Below are 26,230 nucleotides of genomic sequence, written 5' to 3' on the forward strand. Positions count from 1 at the left end.
ACCGGGCGCCTGGGCCACCGCGGGAGCCGGGGAGCGGGTGAGCTCAGGGGGCGGAGCCAGGCCCCGGGCCTCGCCACGCCGCACAGCGGCAGGACCCAGAGTAGCTGTCCCCGCCGCTGCCTGTCGAGAACCCGCTCCCTGGCCCCGCCCCCGCCGGCTCAGGGTCCCGCTTGCTCCGTGGCGGTTTTGTTCAGGCGGCGGCCGGGCAGCTCGGGTGGGGCGGAAGCGGGGCGAAGGACCCCCCGGCCGGCCGGCGCAGCGGCGGCTGACGTGTGCCTGGGGGTGGTGGCGGCGGTTCCTGGGCCCGGGCCGGATCATGTGAGTGACACGGACGCCCCCCCGGCTCCCCCATCCGCCGCGGCCTCCCCCTGCCCCGCCGCCTCTAACGCTCTGTCCTCTGCCTCCCCAGGTCGAAAGTCACCTTCAAAATCACGCTGACCTCGGACCCGCGGCTGCCCTACAAAGTGTGAGTGACCCCCCCCCGCCGCCTCATGCCTTGTGCGCATGCGCTGCCACATCTACTCCCCCCGCACCTACTGCCCGTCCTCCCATGGGCACCACTGCACGGGCACTGTTCCCCCTCCCTGGCCCGTGGGCACCCCCCACACCCTATGCCCCCAGCCACCCCGCCTCTGGGCACTGTCCTCTACACCAGCCCCCTTCTCTCCCCCCCCCCCCGCCGTCAAACCCCGGCCTGCCCATGGGCAACATTCCCCAGCTCCCCCACCCCCAGGCACTGACCCCTGTATGTCAGCCCCTCGGCACTGCCCCCCATGCCAGCCTCTTGCCACCGATCTCCCTGCTGCCACTTCCTGTGCCTCGTCCATGGGCACCGCCTCCCTCCCTACTCCAGCCCCGCAATCACCCTGACCACAGGTACTGCCTCCCCACACCAGCTCCTCCCAGGCCAGTGGGCACGGCCCCCTCACACCAACCCCCTTGCCATCGACCTTCCCCACTCATGGCTATTGCTCCTCCAACTCTCTCTCCCTGCCCATGGACACTATGCCCCCGGTCACCACCGTGCCCCCAGACACTACCTCCAGACACTGATCCACCCCTGCCCACTGATACTGTCTGCAAGCCTCCCTTAGCTGTGCCCCCAACCCACCTGTCTTGCCTACAGGCACTGCCCCTGGACCCATGAGCACTGCTCACTCCCACATACTTCTTTGTCCACGTAGACACTGCCTCATGCCTATAGTCACAGAGTTTAAGGATAGACGAGACCACCAGATCACGTAGTCTGATTTCCTGTAGAGCATAGTTCACCATCACCACACACTAAACCCAACAACTGAAATTAGATCAAAGTATCGCAGCCCACAGGAGACTAGATTGTTCTATGCCACAGGCAGAGAACAGGAGGGACTGAAGTGCACTGATGCCAGAGGGCCCCCCAATGGCAGAAAATTGATTGAGATATACGCAGGTAATCTCGGGAAGTGACCCATACCCCATGCTGCACAGGAATGTGAAAACCCCCTAGGTTCACTGATCTGGGGGGTTTCAGAGTAGCATTCTTTCCCAACCCCATATATGGCAGTCAGTTCGACCCTGAGCATGTGAACAAGAACAAGCCAGCAAAGCACATGAGAGTGAGTGCTTGTGCCACTTCAGCCTCCTTCTCTTTCCATGTGGGTATTGCCCCATGTCTGTAGCTTCCGTTTCATTCCATGTGGGCACTGCTCCACATCTGCTGCTTTGTCTGTGCTTTGAAGAACGTTAGTTTCAAGTATAGCACAGATGGAAATGGCATTCTTATGGGACTGATTTGTTGCACAGTTATTTGTAATTGATGTTTTTGTGTAGTTTACTAAGGCCATGTTTACACTACACAGTTTTGTCGACATAAGGCAGCTTATGTCAAACTAACTATGGAGGTGTACACACTGCAGTGCTCCTGCCACTTTAACTTGCCTGCTATGCCTACATAATAAAACCACCTCAACGAGAGACTTAAAGCTTAGAGAGACGTAGTTAGAGCAACACAGTGTCAGTGTAAACAGTGTGTTGCTTACATCACCATAAGTGGCCTCCAGGAGGTATCCCACAATGTCCACTGTGACCGCTCTGGTCATCGTTTTGAACTCCGCTTCCCTGCAGCCAGGTACACAGGTGAACACTCCACCCCTGTTAAAGCCCTGGGAAGTTTTGAACTTGCTCTTCCTGTTTGCTGGATGTGGAGAGCTCTCATAGCAACTTCCCAGCTGAGCATGCCAGCTCCACACAGCAAACACGCTCCTGTCTGAAGGTGGTGGATTTGCTGGGTCTGTGGGGAGAGGAGGCTGTGCAGGCACAGCTCCAGTCCAGCTGCAGGAACTTGCTTGGAGCATCGAGGGGTATGAGGAAGGGCTACGACAGGACACACACACAGCAATGCTGTGTAAAACTCAGCAGAAGACATGGGAGGCAAATAGTCACTTCTGGTGCAGAGCCGAAGACATGTTTCTTCTACAAGGAGGGGGCTGGAGTCAGGATGATGGTGAATTGTGCCTCTCCTCCCCTGTTGAGCTCCTCTTATAGCCTTGTGTTCATAACACACAGCACAATACTGAAGAGCAGTGCAGGTTCCATGCTTTCTGACACAGATGGCTGGCTCACAGATTACCAGGGCAGTTGAACAGCAGCTGGAAATCTAGTAGGATGCCCATGGAATGATGGGTCAGTGAAACCTGCATCATGTGATGCTGAACTTGCCACCATGAGACATTGCAAACTCTTTCCAAAACACCCTGTGGTCAATTACCCAGTGAGATAGCCACCCTCGGTGTACTGCTTTCTGCATCAATGTAAGAACTGCTACTGTGGATGCATTCCGCTGATACAAGGAGCATAGTGTGGACATGCAACAGCGGTTTAATTTCAATAGTGGCTGTACATTGACTTAACCTTGTAGTGTAGATATAGCCTAAGTAATAATAATTAATATATGGTTTAAAATGAGTGGTATTCCTTATAACTAGATAAAGTTTAAAAATAGGCAGAATTAGGGTGTGGTTCAATGATACTTGGTTCTGATCTGGCTGAATTTAAATTGTTTTATTACTGTCACCTGGACAGTACTTTACAGATGCAGAAAAGGGTAGCGCTTATCTTCTTTCCTATCAGACAGATGTGTTCTTTAAAGATGGTATATAGCTTTCTACTGCTCCTGGTCTATTTATCTAGGTATCATCACTGTGGGCTGGAATGACGCACAGGACTCCTCATTAATCTGTATGATGTAGCACTGAGGCCAGGTCTACACTACAAACTTACATCAGTATAACTACATCATTCAGGGATGTAAAAAATGCATGCCTCTGAGCAATATAGTTATACCGACCTAAACCCCAGTGTAGACAGTGCCTTTCCATCGACGTAGCTGTTGTCTCTTGCGGGGGTGGATTAACTATGCCAACAGGAGAATCTCTTCCGTCGGTGTAGTAGCATCTTCACTAAAGCCCTGAGTTCGTAAATGGCCATATTGCTCATCATGTTGGTACCACAATATGGTTTTTGAGGTCTTATTATTAAATCAGTGGTACTACTCATGGTATTAAACACCAAGCCCCATAGTAAGTGTTTGCAAGATCAGGCTGTTGGTAGGGGAAAGTTGAATATGTAATCTCACACACACAAAAAGGTATGGAGAGTAGATACTGGGAAGTCTTCCACAAGTCTTATGTGGTAAACATGTTGACATGACTTCTGGAATGCCTGTAATAATTTATTTAAAAATAAAAACTTCAGTTATTTTTTTGCAATGTACTAGTCTTCTTTCTGTGTTTTAGGCCCTTATCATTGGGCACTCCCATTGATTTCAGTGAAATTATAATCAATAACTTTTAGAACCATTGGAATTAGTCTCTAATTTGGTCTAGAAATCATATTTTCTATTAACTCTTCTTTGTTTCAGGTTAAGTGTGCCTGAAAATACACCTTTCACAGCTGTCTTGAAGTTTGCTGCAGAAGAAGTAAGTGTTGAATTGTGACAATGTTTACATCAATAACCAAAGAGTTAAATTACAAGACTCGTGTAAATTTTTGTGTGAAATTATAGATAGCTGGGTCTAGAATGATTCATGTTGGAAGTTTGCTTTTATTGAAAGAGCTCATTGGAATTTCATCAAGGCAGTTACATAATTATTCTTTTTTAAAATAATAAAAAGTGATATCTGATCCATAACGTATTACATGGGTGTAAAATGTGTGTGTGTATGATTTAAAAATATGTAGAGATAGAAAATAGGAAGTAAACATTAAATTAATGAAAGAGAGAAACCTGGTAAGCAGTAATGATTGTGGACAACAAAATGTCGTTGGCTTTTTTGCTGTAACACATTAAAACTTGTTTTGGGCTGCGTATGAGGAAGTGCCACATCACAGTTCAGTGGGGAAATGGTGCGTCTCTACTTTGCTTTGGTGAATCTACACCTGGAATATTATGATATTTTGACCTTTCTCTTACTCAAGGGAAAGTGATAGTTTGGAGGGATTTCAGAGAAAGTAAAATTGATGAAGGGGCTGGAGGGATAAATGTGAAGAAAGAACCAGAGAAATGTGTATAAATTGCTAAGTGATGACTAAGGTGGAGGCATAGCTTATAAGTATTTGAAGGGTATAAACTCTAAGGAGGAGTAGAGAAGAAGGATGGTCCAGAGGTTAGGGTGCCAGGTTAGGATTTGGGAGCTCCAGGTTCAGTTCTTTGCTTTGCCACAAACTTCCTGTGTGATCTTGAGCGAGTTACTGTTGGCTTGCCATTGTAGGAAAGTTTATACAAGTATAAAGTAAGACGTGAATTTAGGCTGTGTCTACACTGTTACTTTCAGTGCTAAAACTTTAGTCGTTCGGAGTGTGAAAAAACACACCCCATAGCGACAAAAGTTGTAGGGCTGAAAAGCACCAGTATAGACAGCGCTTTATCACCAGGAGCCGTGGTCCCACCATTAAAGCTATCACCGCTCATTCGGGGTAGTTATTTTTTATTGCCAGGAGAGCTCTTCCCTGGCAATAAAGCTTGACTACACTGCCCACGTCGCTGTAACATGGGCAGTGTAGTCATACCCTTACACTAATATAGTTATACCAGTATAACTCGCTGTGTGGACACTCTTATTCCTGAATATTGTATTATTCCTGAATTATTGTACCTGTATAGTTAAACTGATACAATTACACCAATATAGCTGCTTCTGTGGATACTCTTATTCAGGAATAAGAGTGTCCACACAAGAAGCTATGCTGGGTGTAATTGTATCAGTTTAACTATACTGGTATAATTATATCCATATAACTGGTAAACCTTTCCTGTGTAGTCAAACCCTTATTCTCTCTCTCTGCCTTGGTTAGATGGATAAAAATGGCTAAAAATAACAGTATGGCTGCAGTGGCTCAGGCTAGCCACTCAAGTACAATCCCACTTTACTCCTTGGGACATGTACTAGAAAAAATAATAATGTATTGGAAGAGGGAATGGATTTGATGACATAGGCCATTCCATATTAGAAAGGGTTTGCCGGTATAGCTGTTCAGGAAGATCCTCTTACTGGAGATGCAATTTGCATCACCAAAGAGTGCTTTTGCCAGTATAGCTTATACCAGAGGTCGGCAACCTTTGGCACCCGGCCCACCAGAGTAAAGCCAAACGGATGTGCTAGCCACTGCTTCCCACAGCTCCCATTGACTGGGAATGGCGAACCCTGCCCGGGTTGGCTCCGTACCTGCAGACGCGCCAGATAAACAAACTGGCCCAGCCCGCCAGTGGCTTTACCCTGGTGGGCCGGGTGCCAAAGATTACCAACCCCTGGCTTATACCAGTTCCCCAAACAAAATAAGCTATACTGGCAAAACAACTTTTTTGATGGTATAAGTGCATCCAAAGTAGGGCTTTTGTCAGCTTAGCTATGTTGGTGAGGGGTGTGATTTTTTTTTTTTTTTTTTTAAACACACACTCTTAACCAAAATGGCTATGCCAGTAAAACTTTTAAGTGTAGACCAGACTTTTATAGGTCTTTTCCATTTCAAAGGCTTTTGTGTACACTAGAAGCCCATGCTTTAAAAACAGCCATGTTAGGAAAGTATTAGTTATTAAAATGGTCCCATTAAACAACATACAGTTGCAACTAGTGTGTATTTATGTACTTTGGATCATGCCTTTTGAAATCAACGGGAGTCTTTCTGTTGACATCAGTGGGCTTTGAATCATCCCCTTTGTGTAGGTTTACAACCTAGAGGGATAATTACAGCTGTTTTGAGGAGGGAAAATGAAGAACAATTGTTGTAGTGGGCTCTTGTACCCCACGTATCATTAGAGTTCAGTTATATAAATCCACTTAGCGCACACAGAAGAAAACATTTTATTTTTAAAAGATAAGTTTTGATATTTTTATAGGTTTTTTTGGAAGCCACCTATAATACAATATGACAATGATTAGTTCTTTCACACACTGGTACAAGGATCTATTGAGGGGAGGAGGAAATAATGAAATGATCACTTTTAAAAATACTGCATTGTCTTTGGTTATTGTTATTTATAATATTTATTTGTACTACAATAGGGTCAACGAGCTCTAGTCATGAACCCAAGACCCCAGTGTGCTACGTGCTATACAAATATAGAATAAAAAGACTTTGCTTCCTTGCTTATTAGTTACATTCTTTGGGGAAGGGGAGAGGGGTAATTTAATTTTTAATTCAGACCACAGGTACTGCATGTATTTGGCACTGAAAAGAACAAGACCTGGTTTCTGGCTTTATAAATGGACTATACTCCTTGAATCACTTAGTTTAATGTTAACTCAGTCATTTGAATAGATGAATCATTCATTTACTGTGGAGGGAATTTTTTAAGATAACATACAGAATATCCGTATCCCGTCAGAATAAACATGCAAGTGCTGGTTTAGAATTTTAAAAAAGCATAGTTTACAACGTGTTTCTAGAGGTAGAGAACTAATTGATTTCTAAATTATGTTTTTAGTAGGCATGCCATCTGAAATAAGCTTTTGACACGGTCTCCCACAGTATTCTTGTCAGCAAATTAAGGAAGTATGGGCTAGATGAATGCACTATAAGGTGGGTAGAAAGCTGGCTAGATTGTCGGGCTCAACGGGTAGTGATCAATGGCTCCATGTCTAGTTGGCAGCCGGTGTCAAGTGGAGTGCCCCAGGGGTCGGTCCTGGGGCCGGTTTTGTTCAATATCTTCATAAATGATCTGGAGGATGGTGTGGATTGCACTCTCAGCAAATTTGCGGATGATACTAAACTGGGAGGAGTGGTAGATACACTGGAGGGGAGGGATAGGATACAGAAGGACCTAGACAAATTGGAGGATTGGGCCAAAAGAAATCTGATGAGGTTCAAGAAGGATAAGTGCAGGGTCCTGCACTTAGGATGGAAGAATCCAATGCACCGCTACAGACTAGGGACCGAATGGCTAGGCAGCAGTTCTGCGGAAAAGGACCTAGGGGTGACAGTGGACGAGAAGCTGGATATGAGTCAACAGTGTGCCCTTGTTGCCAAGAAGGCCAATGGCATTTTGGGATGTATAAGTAGGGGCATAGCGAGCAGATCGAGGGATGTGATCGTTCCCCTCTATTCGACACTGGTGAGGCCTCATCTGGAGTACTGTGTCCAGTTTTGGGCCCCACACTACAAGAAGGATGTGGATAAATTGGAGAGAGTCCAGCGAAGGGCAACAAAAATGATTAGGGGTCTAGAGCACATGACTTATGAAGAGAGGCTGAGGGAGCTGGGATTGTTTAGTCTGCAGAAGAGAAGAATGAGGGGGGATTTGATAGCTGCTTTCAACTACCTGAAAGGGGGTTCCAAAGAGGATGGCTCTAGACTGTTCTCAATGGTAGCAGATGACAGAACGAGGAGTAATGGTCTCAAGTTGCAATGGGGGAGGTTTAGATTGGATATTAGGAAAAACTTTTTCACTAAGAGGGTGGTGAAACACTGGAATGCGTTACCTAGGGAGGTGGTAGAATCTCCTTCCTTGGAGGTTTTTAAGGTCAGGCTTGACAAAGCCCTGGCTGGGATGATTTAACTGGGAATTGGTCCTGCTTCGAGCAGGGGGTTGGACTAGATGACCTTCTGGGGTCCCTTCCAACCCTGATATTCTATGATTCTATGTAGATATTTTGTTCAGTTTATTAAGATGTTATCAATCCTTAAATATAGGTTTCATATGAGTTATGTTTTTAATACTATACCTTTTAATATTGTTACCCCTTTTGACTAAGCTGTTAGCTGAATTTGGGGTGTTGCAGGTAGGAGGAGAAATTGATGACAGAAACAGGTATTTTCTTTGATGCAATCTTGTTTGTTTACAAAAATTATACATAAAGTCCTGTTTTCCTGAATACAATAGGAATCAAACAGCAGGAGACAGTTTCATTACTTGCACTTCCATACCTGCTTTGCCACCAGCACTCTTTGCCCACATAGTTTTCTTTCTTAGCTTTCCATCAGGGCCACATTACCAGCACTTCTGTTACTTTTGACTTTCTTGCTGCTTCGGTCTCTCTGTCTTGCTTCTCACTCTCGCATGTGCACATACACGCACACACACCCTTAAACGATGCCCAGCTGAGCCCCTGTCCACATAGTTCATGTTCCTGAGTGGCTTGGATGTGCCTTTGTTTTGGCTGGAGACATGGGCCTGTGTTTAGGGTGAAGTCAGCTTAATTGTTTCAGCCACTTGATTACAATGTCCTGTTCGTATTTATCCTGAATATATAGCAGATGGTTATGCCTGACCCATAACAACAACGTTTAACTCAGCCCATAGCAATATGATTTTTTTTTTTTGGTATGACTCTGTGAAGCAAGTATTTAAACCAAGACTTAACCATTCTTTTTATACCTAAGCATTATTTTGCCACAGATATTGCAAAGAATACAAATGTGGACGTTTCTAGAATAAACATGGTATTTGCTTTCAAAAAGCATAAGTCCAGCAAAATTGGATGGCTTTTTCTACAATATCAGATATGATCTTCACGTTATTTACCCACAACAGTTTGAAATATAGGCATTCCCGCAAAAAGGTCTTGATCTGGTTCCCGCTTTTTTTAACGGAGCAGGATCAATCCCCAAATCCATATTTCGGACACAAAAGCTCTGTTAAAAACAAGTTACAAAGTCAAGCACTCAAAAGTTAGAAAATGCTCGTGCAACCTTAATTTAGCCCCCCTGTTCATTATGATACAGATTTTCATTACATGATCACTACTATTTTTTCCACTGGACCCCTCCCTCATTCAATGCACATCTCCTGTTCTGGAGATGAATCAGGGCAGTGTAGTAAAGGAGGCTGCTGTCTGTAGGATCCCTGCCTCAATTGTTGCAGGAATTGAAAAGTAATGAATAACACAGGGAACTGTAAGAAGAGAAAGGATGGTTTCCTGGTTAAGGCAGCTGGATTCTATCCCTGCTTCTGCCACAGGGTTCCTGTGTGATGCTACCATGCAAGTCATTGAAACCAAACCTTACAGAGGTGGTCACTAATTATGTTTTCCTCATTTTCTGCATGCCCAACTTGAGATCTTGGGCCTCTTTTACAAAAATGCTGATCGCTCACAACTAGAGGGAGCTGTGCTTGAATATATAAAGTGGTATAAAAAGTTAAGTACATTCAAAAATCAAGTCCTAGGCATCTCAGCTTGAGCACCCAAAATTGGTGGGTACTTTTTACCTTACTGTCTCTGTGCCTCAGCTCCCATCTGTAAAATGGAGATAATTCCACTCCATCACCTCACAGGGGTGAAGATAAATTAATTTTATGAAGCACTCATATACGAGCGTGATGAGGGCCGTAGAAAAAATCATGCAGGTATCTTCAGAGCAGGGTTTGAATATTGTGTGCTTAATGAGGTCTATGGCCACACCTTACATAAAAAAGATTAATGAACAGCTATACAATACTTTGTATTAATTTGAGCACTGTCCATCCAGTGCATTGAATGAGACAAGGATCCGATGGTAAAAAGAGTATGTGATCATGTAATTAAAGGCTGTATAGTAATGCACATGCGCAAGGGGGCTCAATTAAGGTTACACTGGAAACTTTAATTGAGGCATTTCCTAACTGTTAAGTGCTTGATTTAGCAATCTAAATAATGTTTTTTTTAAGTATATTTTTTGTGGGTGTGTGTAATTTCATAGTAGCAGCCGTGTTAGTCTGTATTCGCAAAAAGAAAAGGAGTACTTGTGGCACCTTAGAGACTAACAAATTTATTTGAGCATAAGCTTTCATGAGCTACAGGAATGCCTCCGATGAAGTGAGCTGTAGCTCATGAAACCTTATGCTCAAATAAATTTGTTAGTCTCTAAGGTGCCACAAGTACTCCTTTTCTTTTTTTGTAATTGCATGGTTTTTTAAACAAGCAAACTGAACAAACATAAATTCCATCATGTGGCATCATATGGACACTCAATGATTCATCAACAGGATTGAACCTTATAGTTCAACCATGCAAATCTCTGCAATCTCAGCTAACAAAGTAACTGTTAGTAGTAGTAAGTTGTCATCCTCTGTCTGGGCCAGCAGTAAATGGGGATGAGACACTTTGCCAGTAGGTTTCACACATACTTTCAGACAACAGAGGACTGTTGGGATAGGAACCTTGGGTTCCATTTCAAGCTCTGGAGGGGAGTGTGCTCTAGTAGGAGCAGACTTTTCTTGTTTCCCCAACGTGACCCCTTATGCCCCTGCCCCTCCAACCTGTCCCCGTCCTGTCTTTTCCCCATCTCTGGCTCATTGTCCCAGTCCTTCTTCTCTTGCTTATCCAATCCATCTCTACTCCTCAGGCTTCTCATTCAAGTCCCAGTTTCCTTGTCCAGATGGTTCTAATCTACCTTATCCCACTTCCAAACTCCCCCTCCCAAGATCCAGTCCCATTCTCCTTGCCCAGTCTCTCTCCTTCCACTGGCTCCCAGTTCTATTCTCCCTCCCTGCATTCTTCATCCAGTCTCAGTCTCCCACCTTCTCCCTGGTTCCTTGTCCCTGTATCCCCCGCTGTCTTATCCCAGTCTCTTTGCCCAGCAAATCCAGGTTCTTTCCTCACAGCCCATCTTGTCAGATCTGTCTCCCCTTCCCCCAACACACACACTCTGGTTCCTAGATGCAGCCTCCTTGTTCAGCCTCCCCCCACTTCCTCATGTCGTGTTATCTCAGTGTCTGCCTACCCCAGTTCCCAGTCCTAGTCTCTTTGTCCAACCAGTTCCAAACTGCCCTTCCTTCCTACCCAACCAATTAAAGCCTTCCCTTTTCCCATCCCCCACAGCTTCCAGTTCAAGCTTCCTCTCCCTTTCATTCCCAGTCAACACCCGCCAACCCTATTCCCTTGCTCAGACAATTCTGGTTTTCTCTTCTCCTTCCAGCCACAGTCTTGTCAGACTACTTGTCCAAATCTCCTCTTTTCTCTCCCCAAGTCCGCCTTGTGTCTACTCTGCTTTTGAATTTGGCAGTTTCCACCTTCTTACTGGCTGAGTGCCAACAGAGGTGTCACTGAGAGCACAGGACAGACAGGTTTCTTGCTCTCAGTTCCAGTGCCAAGCCACACTGCAACCTCTAGCAGCCATTACAGGGAAAGTCCAGCTTCTCTGTAGCCTTGGGCTGGAAGGAAGCATGTTCAGTCATTCACTGGAGATGGTGCATATACAGACCAGTCATATAGGAGATGTAAGAGGATGGATGCTCAGTTGCTCTTTGGGGATAGCCAGCGGTATCCTTTCCGTTACATATAGTTGGTGCATGAATTCAGCGGTTCCTTGGAACATTAGCAAATAATGAGTAACATTGGGAGCCCTATAAGCACTGATTACTGCTGCTTTCCCCTATCATCCCAGATGTCATAGACTTGGGCCATGTCTACACTACCGCTTATGTCAGCAAAACTTATGTCGCTCAGGGGTGTGAAAATAACACTTCCCTGAGCAACATAAGTTTTGCCGGCATGAGTTGTAGTGTTCACAGCACTTTGTTGGTGGGAGAGCTTCTCCCGCCAACATAGCTTTCACTGCTCGTTGAGGTGGTTTTTTATGTCGACGGGAGAGCTATAGAGTCATAGAGCCATAAGGTTAGAAGGGACCGCAAGGGTCATCTAGTCTAACCCCTTGCCAAGATGCAGGATTTGTTGTGTCTAAACCATCCAAGAATGATGGTTATCCAGCCTCTTTTTTGAAAACATCCAGTGAAGGAGCTTCCACGACCTCCCTAGGCAGTCTGTTCCATTGTCCTACTGTTCTTACAGTTTGGAAGTCTTTCCCTGAGATGTAATCTAAATCTGCTATGCTATAGCTTGAACCCATTGCCACTTGTCCTGCCCTCTGTGGCAAGAGAGAACAACTTTTTTTATGGCAGCCTTTCCACTATTTGAAGACCGCTGTCATGTACCAGTCTTAATCTCCTCTTTTCCAAACTAAACTTACCCAGTTCCTTCAGCCTTTGCTCATATGGCTTGCATTCCATCCTTCTGATCATCTTTATCGCTTGCCTCTGGATCCTTTCCAGCTTCTCCATATCCTTTCTATACATAGGTGACCATAACTGGACACAGTACTCCAGCTGAGGCCTAACCAGCACCGAGTAGAGCGGTACTATCACTTCCCGTGACTTGCATGCAATGCCGCTGTTTTTTGCAACTGCATCGCATTATTGGTTTATGTTGTGGTTGTGATACACCACAACTTCCAGATCCTTTACAGCAGTGCTGCTGCCAAGCCGGTTATCCCCTATTCTGTATTTGTGCATTTGGTTTTTCTTCTCTAATTGTAGCACCGTACATTTGTCTTTGGTTGAATTTCATTTTGTTGTCTATAGCCCAGTTCTCCCATTTATCAAAATCTCTTTGAATTTTAGCTCTATCCCCAGCTTTGTGCCATCTGCCAGTTTGAACAGTATGCTCTCTAGTCCTACATCCAGGTCATTAATAAAGATGTTAAATAACTCCAGACCCAGAACAGATCCCTGTTAATCCCTCTTGAGACCTCCTTCCAATCTGACATTATTCGATTCAGAGGGACTCTTTGTTTGTGGTTGTTTAACCGGTTATGTATCCACTTAATGGCAGTTCCTCTGAGCCCACATTTCTTCAGCTTACTTATTAGACTGTCATGTGGGACTGTGTCAAAAACCTTGCTAAAGTTTGGGTATATTAATGTCCACCACTTTCCCTCTATCCACCAAACCAGTTACCCTGTAAAAGAAGGAAATCAAGCTGGTTTGGCATGATTTGTTCTTAATATGTCCATGCTTCTGGTATTCACAAATTGAATATTTTATTCATTGCTCTATTAGCTTCCCAGGTATTAAGGTCAGGTTGACTGGTCTACAGATCCCTGGCTTCTCCTTTTCCCCTTTTTTAAAGATGGGCACTACATTAGCCCTTCTCCAGTCTTCTGGGACCGTTCCTGTCATTGATGCATTTACAAATATTATTGTCTATGTTTACCTGCATTTTAAATATATACCAGGACTCAGATTAAAAAAACGAAAAGGAGGCTTGAATCAATGTGACTTTCTCTGGTAACAGTAACCCTTTGTCCACACCTACTATTTTCTCCTGTACCCTGATGTTAAGCATAATATGTGGTAGACCATTTGAGTCCAGAAACAGAGCATACTGGATCAGATCTTTCAAAGATTTAAGCTTGTGAGTCACTTTATGGACCTGTGTGTTTACAGGATGGGGATGTTCGATTGGAAGCTCTTTGAAGCAAGAACTGTATTTTACTATATCTTTGTACAGTACCTAGCACAATGGGGTCCAATTCTGGCTGGGACCTATGGACAGTACTGCCACATAAAAATAATATCGTAGTCCATCAAAATTCCTAACTATTTTCAATGCATTACCTTAATATAGAAAAATCAAGTAGCCTGAAGTGAGTGTTTCAATCCAAGAGACTTTTGAAAGACTTACTGAAAATAAGGTCAGAAGTGCAGAATAGAGTCTATTTTCTATCTGGCCATCTGTGACAGGTGGTTTTTTTGGTTTTTTTAAAGGAGTTAGCAGTTTATGAAATGGTTGTAAATTCCCCCACATAAATTGTCTCAGTAGCAGACCATCCCTGCCCAGCCCCAAGTCAAGTCAAGCAGGAACTCTGTATTGTGATTCCGCTCATTGTGCTCTTAATAAATGTTACTAAATATGCACACAAATGATTTTACAGTTGTTCATGCACTGAAAAACACCATAGCTCTCAATACCGGGACTGTGTACGTTTCAGATTTCAGCCATTTTTGGTATAGCCATGTCTTTAAAAAAATAAAATAAAATCACGTTTATGCAAAGACCAAGGCTCCAATTCTGCAAATTCTTATGCACACGCTTAACTTTGTGTCCATGAATTGATACCTGAGTAGATTCCGTGAAATTGTTTATGTACGTAAGTGTTTGAAGGTTTTATTTGGCCATTTTTATTTCAGAAGGTTCTGGCATCTATATTTGGTCAATTGAAATTAAAGCAAATTATAAAACAAAATTGCATATTTGTTCCAGAAATGTATGCAATTTAGTAGTTACTCATATTCATCAAAATTTTTGGTGCTGCTCCTTACAGTATTATCAGAATTATTATTTTTTGAACTTTTCAATTAGCATAATTTTGACATTATTTTCAGATTTTTTTTCAGATGGTTAGATCTAATCAGCTGTTTTAACACTGTGTACTTTATGTTCCATGTAACCTCTTAGTGCATAATAAGCTTTGATTGTAAACTATTATTTTGATAGTCCTATAAAATCTGAAGAGAATTTTTTCCCATAATTATTCTTTATACAGGCCTAAGCATCTAAAATTACAACAGAGTTTGAATGTTCACTGTAGTATTTTCCACTTTGTTGTCTGTCTTTAAAACTAATTTCTCATACTTTTGCTTCCTTTAGTTCAAAGTTCCTGCAGCAACAAGTGCTATTATAACAAATGGTAAGAATATTATTTTTATATTGTTGATTCAGTTAACCTGTATTCCAGAAAAGTATAAGCAGGTTTTCTCTATAACCTAACCAGCATACAAACTGATGAGCTTTAAAAATAATACCTCACTGTTATACATAATGCTGGTGCATGGGGTTTTGCCATTAATATTTTATTGCTATTTGAGAGGTTTTATTCTACAGCATATCTTGTGGTTCGCTATGCTGAAATTTTTATCATCAGCTGTAAATAATAAAGCTGACTAGCGATACTTTTTGGCAATAGGAAATTAATAAAGACTGATATTTAATAATTATTACAGTATATTGTTTAGAACCTTGTATATTTTGCATTCATTTTAATGATGTAAGTTTACACTACGAGATACTTGGATCTTTTTTTGTTTTAGCCCCTAAATCAAACTGTTTTTGTTTGTTTGTTTGTTTTTAAAACTTAGATGGAATAGGAATAAACCCTGCACAGACAGCGGGTAAGTAGTTATTTGTGAAGTCCAGTTAAAAAAGAAAAAGAATTATTTTTTATTCAGTTACGATGCACCACAGTGAATGACTTATGTTCTCATCTAGTTTATCCAAGTTTTAACAGCTTTTCAAATAGGGACCCAGAAGTACTAAATAGTGGCTGAAAACTGCATCCAAAGCCTCATGTCAAACATTAAGATCATATAATTATTGCTCAATATTTTGTTTATTTAGATCTGTGAAACAGTAGGTGCCTAGCTAATATTCCAGCTAATATTTGCATAAATACTTAATATGATAATGAAAAAGAAATAGCAACCCCATAATATAATACTAAATAACCATGCAGGGAAAAAACAACAACCTTTAACTTACCCTGTACATCACTCAGCAATATTTACTACTTCTGCAGCCTTTCTAAATAGATTTAGCAGTGTGCCCTGAAGGTCAACTGGTTAAAGCTACTTTGGACTGGGTGAGAGAAACATTCCAAAGGAAAAGGAAACATTCCTGCCAGCAGTCTCCTCTCACTCATATCGAGGGGGATCCAGTTAAAGGACTTCTTCTGATCTCAACTGCGGCAATGTGCCACAGAGAGAGAGGTGGTCTCTCAAATAGGAAGTTTTGAAGTCATTTTAAAATCAACATCTTAAACTGCACCCAGAAACACACAGGCAGCCAGTGCAGATTTTGGAGGCTTGATTGGGTATGCGCCTGGAAAGACGCTCTGTTTACAAAGCAGGCTGCTGCATTCTGCCCTAGCTTACCTTACAAATAAATTTAAGGTTTAACCTTAAGAGAACATTGCAGTAGTCTAGTCTCCAAGTGACAAAGGCACGATTTATGTTGGCAAGGTCCACTTTGGAAAGACTTTTGTGACTTTTGCCAAATCTTCTGATTGCTTTACCGAGTCTACCAATATCATCTCCTTCTTATCTGGATTGAGCCTCAGCCAGATCTAACTCATCTGTGTCCCAGTCTCCACCAAACGTTGTGGAAGACACACAACCACTCAGGATCAAAAGAGAGAAAAATGAAGCTGGGTGTTTTCAGCACATTTGAAATACAACAACTCTTTATTTCCCACTAAGGCCCAGTCCCACAAAGGACTTAAGCACCTTGCTGAATCAGGGTATAGTCCACTAACATCCTCATATGTACACTGAATGAGAAGGAGGAGAGATTAATAAGACTTGGACTTTTCAGCTTGGAAAAGAGTCAACTAAGGTGGAATATGATAAAAGTCTATAAAGTCATGACTGGTGTGGAGAAAGTAAATAAGGAAATGTTATTTACTCCTTACTACACCAAATGAAATTAATAGGCAGCAGGTTTAAAACAAAAGGAAGCATTTTTTCACAGAAAACACAGTCAACTAGTGGAACTCTTTGCCAGAGGATGTTGTGAAGGCCCAGACTAAAACAGAGTTAAAAAAAACCCAAAAAACTAGATCAATTCATGGAGGATAGGTCCATCAATGGCTATTAGCCAAGATGAGCTGGGATGCAACCCCATTCTTTGAGTGTCCCTAGCCTCTGTTTGCCAGAAGCTGAGAATGGGCGACAGGATGGATCACTTGATTACCTGTTCTGTTCATTCCCTCTGGGGCACCTGGCATTGGCCACTGGGCTAGATGGACAGGACACTGGGCTAGATGGACCTTTGATCTGACCCAGTATGGCTGTTCTTATGAGAACAAGATAGAATCTTAGAGAATCTAAGGCAGATGATAAATCTAATAATGCAGTATGGATACTTGAACTTCATCCATCACCACTAGAAAGTCATCTCGGAATGTTACAAGAGCAATATCGTAATTGACATGGGTCAAATAAATCAGAGGCATCTAGGTACCGAGAGTTCTCACCACAATCTTCTCATGATTCTTAGCTGCAAAAGGAAGATTAGATGCAGGGTGATCGGAAGCCAGATTGTCAACGTCAGGTGACGGTTTCTTAAATATGTACCGATGCTGCTAAGCAATGCTGGCACATTGCCCTTCTGAAAGTGTTGAAAGTCTTCATCAGCAGTAGGTTCTGCACATTCACTGGTATTTAGTGCCCCATGCTTCAGTTGTCATGGGTCATACGTAAACCTAGATGACTTATGACAAAGTTGGTTATCAATAGACATGGTATCATGTACTACTCCTGGGGGAATTCTATGCCACTGTGCATGCTCGAATTTATTTCCCACACAGATTTCTTTGCTTCCCCACAGAAAAATGACTTTCTGATGGGGAAACAAAGGGAAGCCACAAGCGCGGTATTGCGATCCTCCCCAGGAGTATGTTTCAGGTGCCCAGGGCAGCTGGCAGAGAGGTAAATCACTGTGGTGCAGGAGGCAGGGCTGGGGAAGACCCAGCTTCCTACCCTGTGATGGGCTCAGCTGCTAGTCCTGGCTGGACTGGGGACAACGGGATTTCCTCTTGCCTTCCATAGCATCTGGGGCTGGGTCAGACCCACCCCCAGATTTCTCCCCCAACTGCAGGAAGCTCTGCAAACTCCCCCATCCCCCCGCTTCCTGCACCCATCACTCCTCAGCTGCAGAGGGAGGGATGCCTGTACAGGAGTGGCTCCCCCATCCACGCAATCCCCATGCATCGAGACCCCCTCATACCCAGACCCTCCTGTCGATCCTCACTCCCCTGCACTCAGAACCTCCCCGATGAGCCCCACTCCCCCCGCATCTGGACCACCCCACCAAAACACCCGGAACCCCACCCCACCAAGCCCCAGTCAGCTGCACCTGGATCCCCACCACACTGAGCCACACTCCTCCAGCATCTGGATACCCCACTGATTCCCCCCTCCCACCAGACCCCCCCTACAGAGCTCTAGACCCCCACATCCAGACACCCCCCGCCCCCGCTGAGCCCCAGTCACCTTCCCCTTCCCCCCCCACAGAGTCCCGTTACCATTGCACCCAGAACCCCCCACAACAAGCCCCTGTACATCCAGATCCCTCCTTCACCCGGATCCCTTACTGAGCCGCCTGCACCCAGATTGCCCCACACAGAACCCTTTCAACCCACACCTGGATCGCCCCCACACTAAGCCCCTCCACACTTGGATCCTTGTCTTGCTGAGCCTGCCTGCCCACACCTGGTGCACCTGCACAGAGTGGGGATGTTTCTGGGGCAGGCCCAGTCCTTGTGCTGTGTCAGGGTTGGGTGCAGCCTCACTGCTGAGTTCGGGGTGGGGGGAACTGCACAGGGATCTCCCACCTCTGTGCAGCCAGTGGCCTGTGCTCCCCAGTGCCATGCTCAAGCCTCCACGTTTATTTGACAGATAAAATTTGCAGAATTTTAAAATATTGTGTGCAGAATTTTTAATTTTTTGGTGCAGGATTTTTATTGTTTCAGCTCAGAATGCCCTCAGGAGTAATCATGTACTTACCGATATACAAGAACTCGTGTTTTTAATATTTTCATTTAAGATGCTTTTGGTGCTTTAAAATCTCATTTGATAGAGCAATTGTTTCAGTCTTTAGAAACCTCAGAACGTGAGGATCTATTGGAAAAAATTTAATGTTATCCCTGCAGATCTCAGTCATTCCATGAGAAGACACAGTCCTTCCGTGCCATTCCCCTGTCTCCCCACCCCAACAACAGTAATGTTATTCTACCAAAATGTAATCTCTCCTCCTCCCCCACATTGACTGTGAGTTACCTCCATTTTGGGAGGGGGAAGTAAAAGATGCAGAGCATGGGTTAAAGCAATCCAACCTGCATTAACTCCCATACAGATTTCCGTTTGGGAGCAAGCATGCTGTACCTTTATAAAGAAAACACTGTTGCATTAATGGTAGAGGCAGGGAGAAAGGGGCAGGAGTGAGTGGTGTGTGAATGGGGGTAAATGTGGGCCTGTTTAAATAACATTTGTACAGCTTGTGTGTGGTTTGTAGTGGCACAAGTACATTTCATCCAGATTAGAGTGTTTAGTCGTCAGGGTATCAGATTCATTGTTCAAGCCCTAATGTGTTTGGATATAATCTGCTATATTTTCATGTTTCCTTTGTTGTGCTTTGGCTTTGTGAGTAGCATAAAATAATACAATAGCCATATAAAATCTTTTGGCTTTTTTGTGCTTCAGCAGTATATGCTCCTGGCAAACCTCTTAAAAGTATATGCTTGTGGCAGGACACTCCAAGTGCGTGGATCTGCCAGCCCTCAGTAGGCTGGACAAATAGAATGTTTTAAATCACCGCCACTGTGCCTAAAGTGTCCCTTAGTTTTAACTTCAAGGGAAACAGATAAATGTTGCTCCACTGTAGTGATAACTTGGACAAGTGTTAAAGATTTTGATCTCTGTCATAAAAGCAAGCACTTAGCAGAGGTGATGTTGAGGCTTCTGGGAGAGAACTTGTAACAGGCATATTTTCACACATAAGTACCAAGGGATAAGTGCCTTAGATATTTGTCACATGTAGGTAGATTTTTTGGGGAATAGAATTGAAATTTGTAGAGGAAATACTCCCTAAATGTTAGATATTTTTACTTAAAACTGCTTTATCTTCCTGAAAAGCCTGTCACTACCTGCAGTATAGGCCTGCTATCCATTTAAATTGTGGTTAAGGTTCTACAGAAGCTAGGTTTTGTTTGCTCAGTCACACTAGTAGTTTGCAGTCTCAGTGTACCTGTGTTTTTTGTATTATCATTGGATTGGAACAGCTACCTAAGGATTGGACAGTGCTTCCTAAAAGGTGGACTTACTCTCAGCCCTTGTTTTCTCTGTCTTTCTTTCTTTTCCTGTGTGGTCTCATTTCTCCACCACCATCACTACCACCACCCTTTATGTCCCTTTATCAGTTACTCCCCCTCCACTCTCATTTTACTTCCTCATGTTATCTCATCTTCTTTCCACCTCCAACCTTGTGGTGGTGGTCTGTGTCATTCCCTGTCCAACCATTATTCTCTGTTTTATTCTCCCTCCCTACTTTGGTTTTCCTGATGCATTGTTCCAACCTGTCCTATTGTATGTGTGAGCATTAAAGTGAAATTTACTAAATTCCTGATCTCTGAAGTGTACTGTCTGCAGGTTGTTAAGATATTGGAAAGTGGTCTTCATTTTGCTGCCCGTACAATACAGCTGACTGAGAGAGAAGGAGAAGGAAGGAATTAAGGAGGAGGAAAAGAGACACGCAAAAATAGTATATAATTTTCTGTTTTCAGAGGCAGAGACGAGGAACCGCTGACAGGGCTAGAAGATACATTTTTAGTATAATACATAAAAGTAGAGGAGTGAGTCTGTTTTTCTCTTCAATGTCCTGCTCAGGAAAGAGATTAAAAAGTACTGCTGCAGAGATGTAGAGAGATGATTCTTTCAACTTCTAACCACTGAAATAAATATTTCTTAAGGCTCCACTAGATTTCTTTCTTCATTTCATTTACAGTTTGAGCTGGTCATAATGTTTTAAAAGAAAAAAAATGGAAAAAGTTTTGACTAAATTTTCACATTCTCCTCCTCCCCCCTTCCAACCAAATATAGAACTGGTCAAACTTTGCCCGCTCTCTTTTTACACACGCGCGTGCGCGCGCACACACACACACTTTTCATAGCTCTATTTACAAACCAGGATATCAAGATGACTTATCGCTTTCTAATTTTTGGTTTTAGATGTATATTTTAATCGCCATCTCTAGCAGACTCTTTGGTTGACATTCACATTTGAGAGGTTAAACATCCAATCAAGAAAGCTTTTTTCATTTGAGGCTTTATTCCCTGATATGCAAATACCTGTGAACAGGTAGTCACCTATAACATATGTTGACAATAGGGAAGAAAATTTTGAGGGAAATCTGATTTTAATGATGTTTGACTGCTTTGAGTTTCATAGAGCACAGAATGGGTAACATTTAAGTTAATTTAGGACTATGTTTTGATATTACAAACCATCCAGTGTAAGAAACAGTAGTATGGAGGAGTTGAAAATCTACTTTCCAGCCTCCTGGCTGCTCCAGATTGGCCTAAACCGTATCAAGTCTATACCCAGTGCTGTGGAATCTCCCTGATGTACTGCACCGCCAAGGTTCATTTGGGTGTGTGGGAAGAGCAGAGCCAAGATTCCACCCACTCTCCCCCTGACCCCCTTCAGTGCACCTCTAGAAAACGGTGGAAGTAGCAACTCTGCTGAACCTGCTTCTCCCTTTGTGTTGCTTCCCATGATGTGGGTAGCTGGTACAGAGTTTAAGGGCATCTTGTGCCCTGTACCTCCACCAAGAGATGTGTACCTGTATATAAATTCATAGTAAGATCACCTTAGGCTCGGAGAACTTTAAAAACCTGTAAGAAGACTCAATGCATTAGACACCTGTGAAAAAAGTTCTTGAAAACACAAGCTAATGAGTGAGGAGCTGACTTTTCCTGCTTCATTGTTGTTCAAGAAAGATAGTACATTTATATTCAAACAAAAAATTATGTTGAGCTAGTTAAGGTTGGGAGTATGTGTCAGTGATGTTAGGGTTGCCAGGTGTCCGGTTTTTGACTGGAACACCCGGTCAAAAAGGGACCCTGGCGGCATTGGTCAGCGCTGTTAAAAATCCGGTTGGCGAGGGGCTGGCTCCGCACAGCTCCCAGGAAGCATTTGGCATGCCCCTCCGACTTCTAGGCATAGAGGTGGCCACGGGGGCTCCGCGTGCTGTCCCCACCCCGAGCGCTGGCTCTGCAGTTCCCACTGGCCGGGAACCTGCCCCAGCTCTGAGCCCCCTCCCACACCCAAACTCCTTCCCAGAGCCCGCACCCCCTGCTGCACCCCAACCCCTTGCCCCAGCTCAGAATTCCTTCCTGCACCCAAATTCCCTCCTGGAGCCCATACCCCTTCCTGCATTCCAACTCCCAGCCCTGAGCCCCGTCCCGCACTCCGAACCCACAGCCCCACCCCGGAGCCCACCCTCCCAGCTGGAGCCCTCACTCCCCCTCCATACTCCAACCCCGCCCCACGCAGGTGCTCCCTCCCACACACTGAGCCACTCATTTCTGCCTCTATCCCAGAGCCTGCACCCCCAGCCAGAGCCCCCCTCCACTCACGCACCCCAGCCCTCTGTCCCAGCCTGGTGAAAACAAGCGAGTGAGTGAGGGTGGGGGAGAGCGAGCAATGGAGGAAGGGGGAGATGGAGTGACCTGGGGCGGGGCCTCTGGGGCGGGGCAGGGCAAGGGTGTTCGGTTTTGAGCACTTTGTTTAATTTTTGTGACAGCCAGCTAGACTGTACTACTTAATCTACATCGTTAAAAACTCATTACCGTGCACAATGTATGGTATGAACAAAGCAGCCACAGCAGGCTGTACATAATGCTGGGAGGCCTTGAAAGCATATTGTATTTGCAATATCTTTGCTTTTTATTCTTTCCTTGAATTTTTGTTGTTATGTTTAAAATCATGGTGAAACTATTAATTTATATTGTTAACTAATGAGCTTAATATGTAACCTTGTGCCTGGCTTTTTTGTTTTAAATTGCAAAGTGTTCATTAGACTGTGCGTATGTGAGAGGAACTGGAAAATGTTATAAAGTACACAGTCAGTTTCTCATGGGTAAGAGACATTCTGACTATGTAATTGAAAACTGAAACATGATATTATTGTTCCTAAGATCATACTTACACCTTTTGGTAACTGATTTCCTTGAAGAGCTCTTATTGATAACACATACGTGTATTTAACCTATAGGTGACCAATTTTCTCTTTTTTTGTTTAGGAAATGTTTTCCTAAAGCATGGTTCAGAACTACGGATTATTCCCAGAGATCGTGTTGGGAGCTGCTAATATCTACTGAGTGGTTTTGGAACAAGTGAAATCACCATGTTAAAGAATAAATGGTCATATTTATTTTGGAATTAGTACAACTAATGAATCAGCCTGTTTTAAAATTACTTACAATGACTTCCTGGGATTTAAAAATTAATTAAAAACAGAGTTTTCATTTTCTTTCCCTGTTAGCATTTAACAAATCATAAGCTGGCCTGGCCCTTCATCTACTAACAGAAGAATGGTCTGATGTAATGCTATATTCTTGAAAGCAGGATGGACCTCTTTCTTTTTACTAACAGAACCTCTTAGGAAATGTTATTGAAAACAAAAGGGCAAACCTTGTCAGTAGAAACATACAACTGTGATTGATGGATTAATAACAGAATCCTGTATTTAGAAGTTCATTTCATGGAAGGAGAAGCTGTGTTTGATTTTTAGAAAAGGAGACCATTAGGAGAAATGCTTTCCTACTGAAAGCTAAAAAACATAAGTTTAAGCCCTGAATTATGTATAATGTACATTGTCAAACTCAAAGAAACAGTTTTCCTCACAGTTAAAATTGTCAGTCCAAATAGAAGGGGTATCTTGAAAACTTCAGACTCTTGTTACTGAAATATGCAGAGAACTTCTAAGAAATGTAAATACTTGGCTACAATCATAGGGTACTGGAAAAAAATTAAAGAAAAATAAATATACTTTTGTTAAATCTTCATTTGAGCTTCATTGGTCAAACTAGCTTTTACAAATTTTCACTGATGCTGGATTTAACATTTTAAATAAAGTGCCCTCAACTGAAAGGTGGTGTAAAAACACAAATCATGGGAATCCCATGTGCTGTATGATAGGGATTTATCGGTTGAGTACTACATTCCTTCATCAGCAAACATATTTATTTGAGGAAAATGTCTTAGTTTGTTGCTACTATGTGTTACTTGGAAAACAGTGTTGGAATCACTCGTATGTTTGTATGTTCAGAAATTAAGCATTTTGTTTATAAATTGTCTGAAGTTAAATTGTTACATCAACCACTGACCTACATTGGAGAAACCAGTATGTCTTGTTTTGACACACAATGATATACTGTTGTTTCAAGATAGTATGCATTTTGCCAAACAAATCATTATTGCATTTTATCTATCCTCATACATTTAATTTACTGAGGTTACAAAAAATTGAACAATAAACAATAATACTTCGTAAAAACAAGTATTTGTCATGTATGTCTTTATCTCATTCAGAAAACAGACCCAGAGGGGACTCGGAAAGGTGTAATGGTGGCTAATGCTATTCACAGGCACCCGAGTCCCCTTCTTAATGGAAATGAAGAAATGCGCATGTGGAGGCCCCCTACATGTTCACATGTGAAGGAGGCATACAGACTCCTGCATTTTTCAGCTCTGTCTGAACTGCCTGTATTTTGGTTTCCCTTTAGCAGAGTAAACAGTGTCCTGGAAGGAGGGGAGGGAGAAAAGAAAGAGTTGAAGCAACTTGTGTTTATTCATCATTTTCCCAATCAGATTGTGGTAATAAATTAGAAATTGTGCACTTACACCTTTTAAGCAGTATACTCTGAAATTCATTATAAATGGAGAGATCCCTATTACAGTAAATTTTATGGTATGTTGATTTAAAGGGCAAAGTGCATAACTTCTATTAATATATTGCCACGATATAATTAGAGTGAACAGAATTAATTGCTTCTAATTTTTGTCCTCAAGACTGTTTGGCTGGATAGCTGAAAACCACTTGCCATCAGAGCATAAAAAACAAACATGGAGTTTCTCTAATCAAGAAGTTTTCTTGTCTGTACAAAGTGCAATACAGCTTAAAGCCTACCAAATTCTAAGGTCACTTGAAAAGCTTCAGCATCTTTTTATGCGTTTTATAAAGGGAACTAGGTTAAAAAAATAATTTCAAATGCTTTATACATGCATTTTATTATAAATACACTCAAGTGATACCTTGACCATTTTAATAAACAGATTTGGCCTATTTCAAATTGTAACGAAGAAAATTGAGTAAATACTGTGAAAAGGATCTCAGCAACTTGGAACAATGAATGATCACGTAGTATTGCATGTGTGTATTCTTGCAGTACATTCTTTTAAACCTGGGCATAACTCTCCTTACCATTAAAGCAAATGATGTGTTGCATCAGTAATAAAAGGCTTGTTGAACTCTTTGTGGGCGTGCAATCTGATTTGATGTGATTTTCCATTTTGTTATGACCAAATTATGTTTGACACTGGGGGCGGGGAGGAGAGGGAATAACCAGGGACAAATTTCCAGGGGCTCTCAGCATTCATAGTTGAGGTGAGATTTTTCAGAGGAGGTTAGTATAGAACTCAGCATCCAAAGTGGTGTGTACTTTTGGAATCTGGCTAGTTATGGGAGTTGAGCTCTTCGTAAAATCTGGCTCTGATTGTGAGTGTTGAGCTGTTTTTGAAAATCTGCCCCTTGGAGTCTAATCCAAAGTTTATTGAAGTGCTCGCCTTGACTTTAGTATGTGTTAGATCACTCCTCTGGTGAACAGACACACACAGCCAATTCTTGGGCTGGTTTGTGCATTGAGTAGGTCTCAAATATTCAAGCAACTATAATTTTTCAATGTAAAAAGTGTGATGTTTTTGGTTTTGGGGGGTTTTTTGTGACAAGTCAATATTTGCATGTAAGAGCCAATGTTATAATCCATGAAAACTTCTCTGCCAAAGAGCTTTGGTCAGTCCTTAGATTTGTAAATTGATGCAGAAAATGTATTCCTAGGACACATACATTTCAAATATTTTAATTTACTTGGGAGTGAACTGCACAGAGACTGGTAGTTTATGAAGGAATTGAGCGATTCTAATCTGCTGTTAAAATTGCTGCTATTGGCAAGTGCTGTCCTCACTGTTTCTATCTCTGTTATTAGTATTCCCAAGCCACAGAGTTGAACCATAGCAACAGGCTCACTCAGGTTTTGGAGAGCAAAATACTTTTTTTTTTATTTGGGGGGGGCGTGGGGAGGAGTTATCTTCTTGTGGCTGAAAAATCACTGTAAAAATTGGTGATGACAGCTCCCAGTGTTAGATGTTTTCTCAGAGGTAAG

The 26,230-nt window shown here is 42.8% G+C and overlaps 1 protein-coding gene and 1 long non-coding RNA gene across 8 annotated transcripts in view; one reads left to right on the forward strand and one right to left on the reverse strand.

Annotated features, from left to right (window-relative positions):
- The window catches only part of LOC141991623 (uncharacterized), a 60,103-nt gene extending 59,257 nt beyond the window's left edge, over positions 1-846 (reverse strand). For all 6 annotated transcript variants that reach the window (XR_012640420.1, XR_012640419.1, XR_012640418.1 and 3 more), the window contains exon 1: positions 742-846. This is a non-coding gene — a long non-coding RNA (uncharacterized LOC141991623). The remainder of the gene's footprint in view (positions 1-741) is intronic.
- On the forward strand, positions 225-25,276 carry UFM1 (ubiquitin fold modifier 1). 2 transcript variants are annotated; one of them, XM_074959942.1, is made up of 6 exons: positions 225-318; positions 410-466; positions 3,902-3,959; positions 14,883-14,922; positions 15,371-15,403; positions 23,090-25,276. In XM_074959942.1, coding segments are annotated over exons 1-6 (258 nt in total). In that variant the 5' UTR covers positions 225-316; the 3' UTR covers positions 23,158-25,276. The 2 variants fall into 2 exon arrangements, with proteins under 2 accessions (XP_074816043.1, XP_074816047.1); XM_074959946.1 differs by lacking the exon at positions 15,371-15,403.
- The last annotated feature ends 954 nt before the right edge of the window (positions 25,277-26,230 follow it).

The sequence above is a fragment of the Natator depressus genome, chromosome 1 (assembly GCF_965152275.1).
Source record: "Natator depressus isolate rNatDep1 chromosome 1, rNatDep2.hap1, whole genome shotgun sequence".
NCBI classification, from domain to species: domain Eukaryota; kingdom Metazoa; phylum Chordata; order Testudines; family Cheloniidae; genus Natator; species Natator depressus.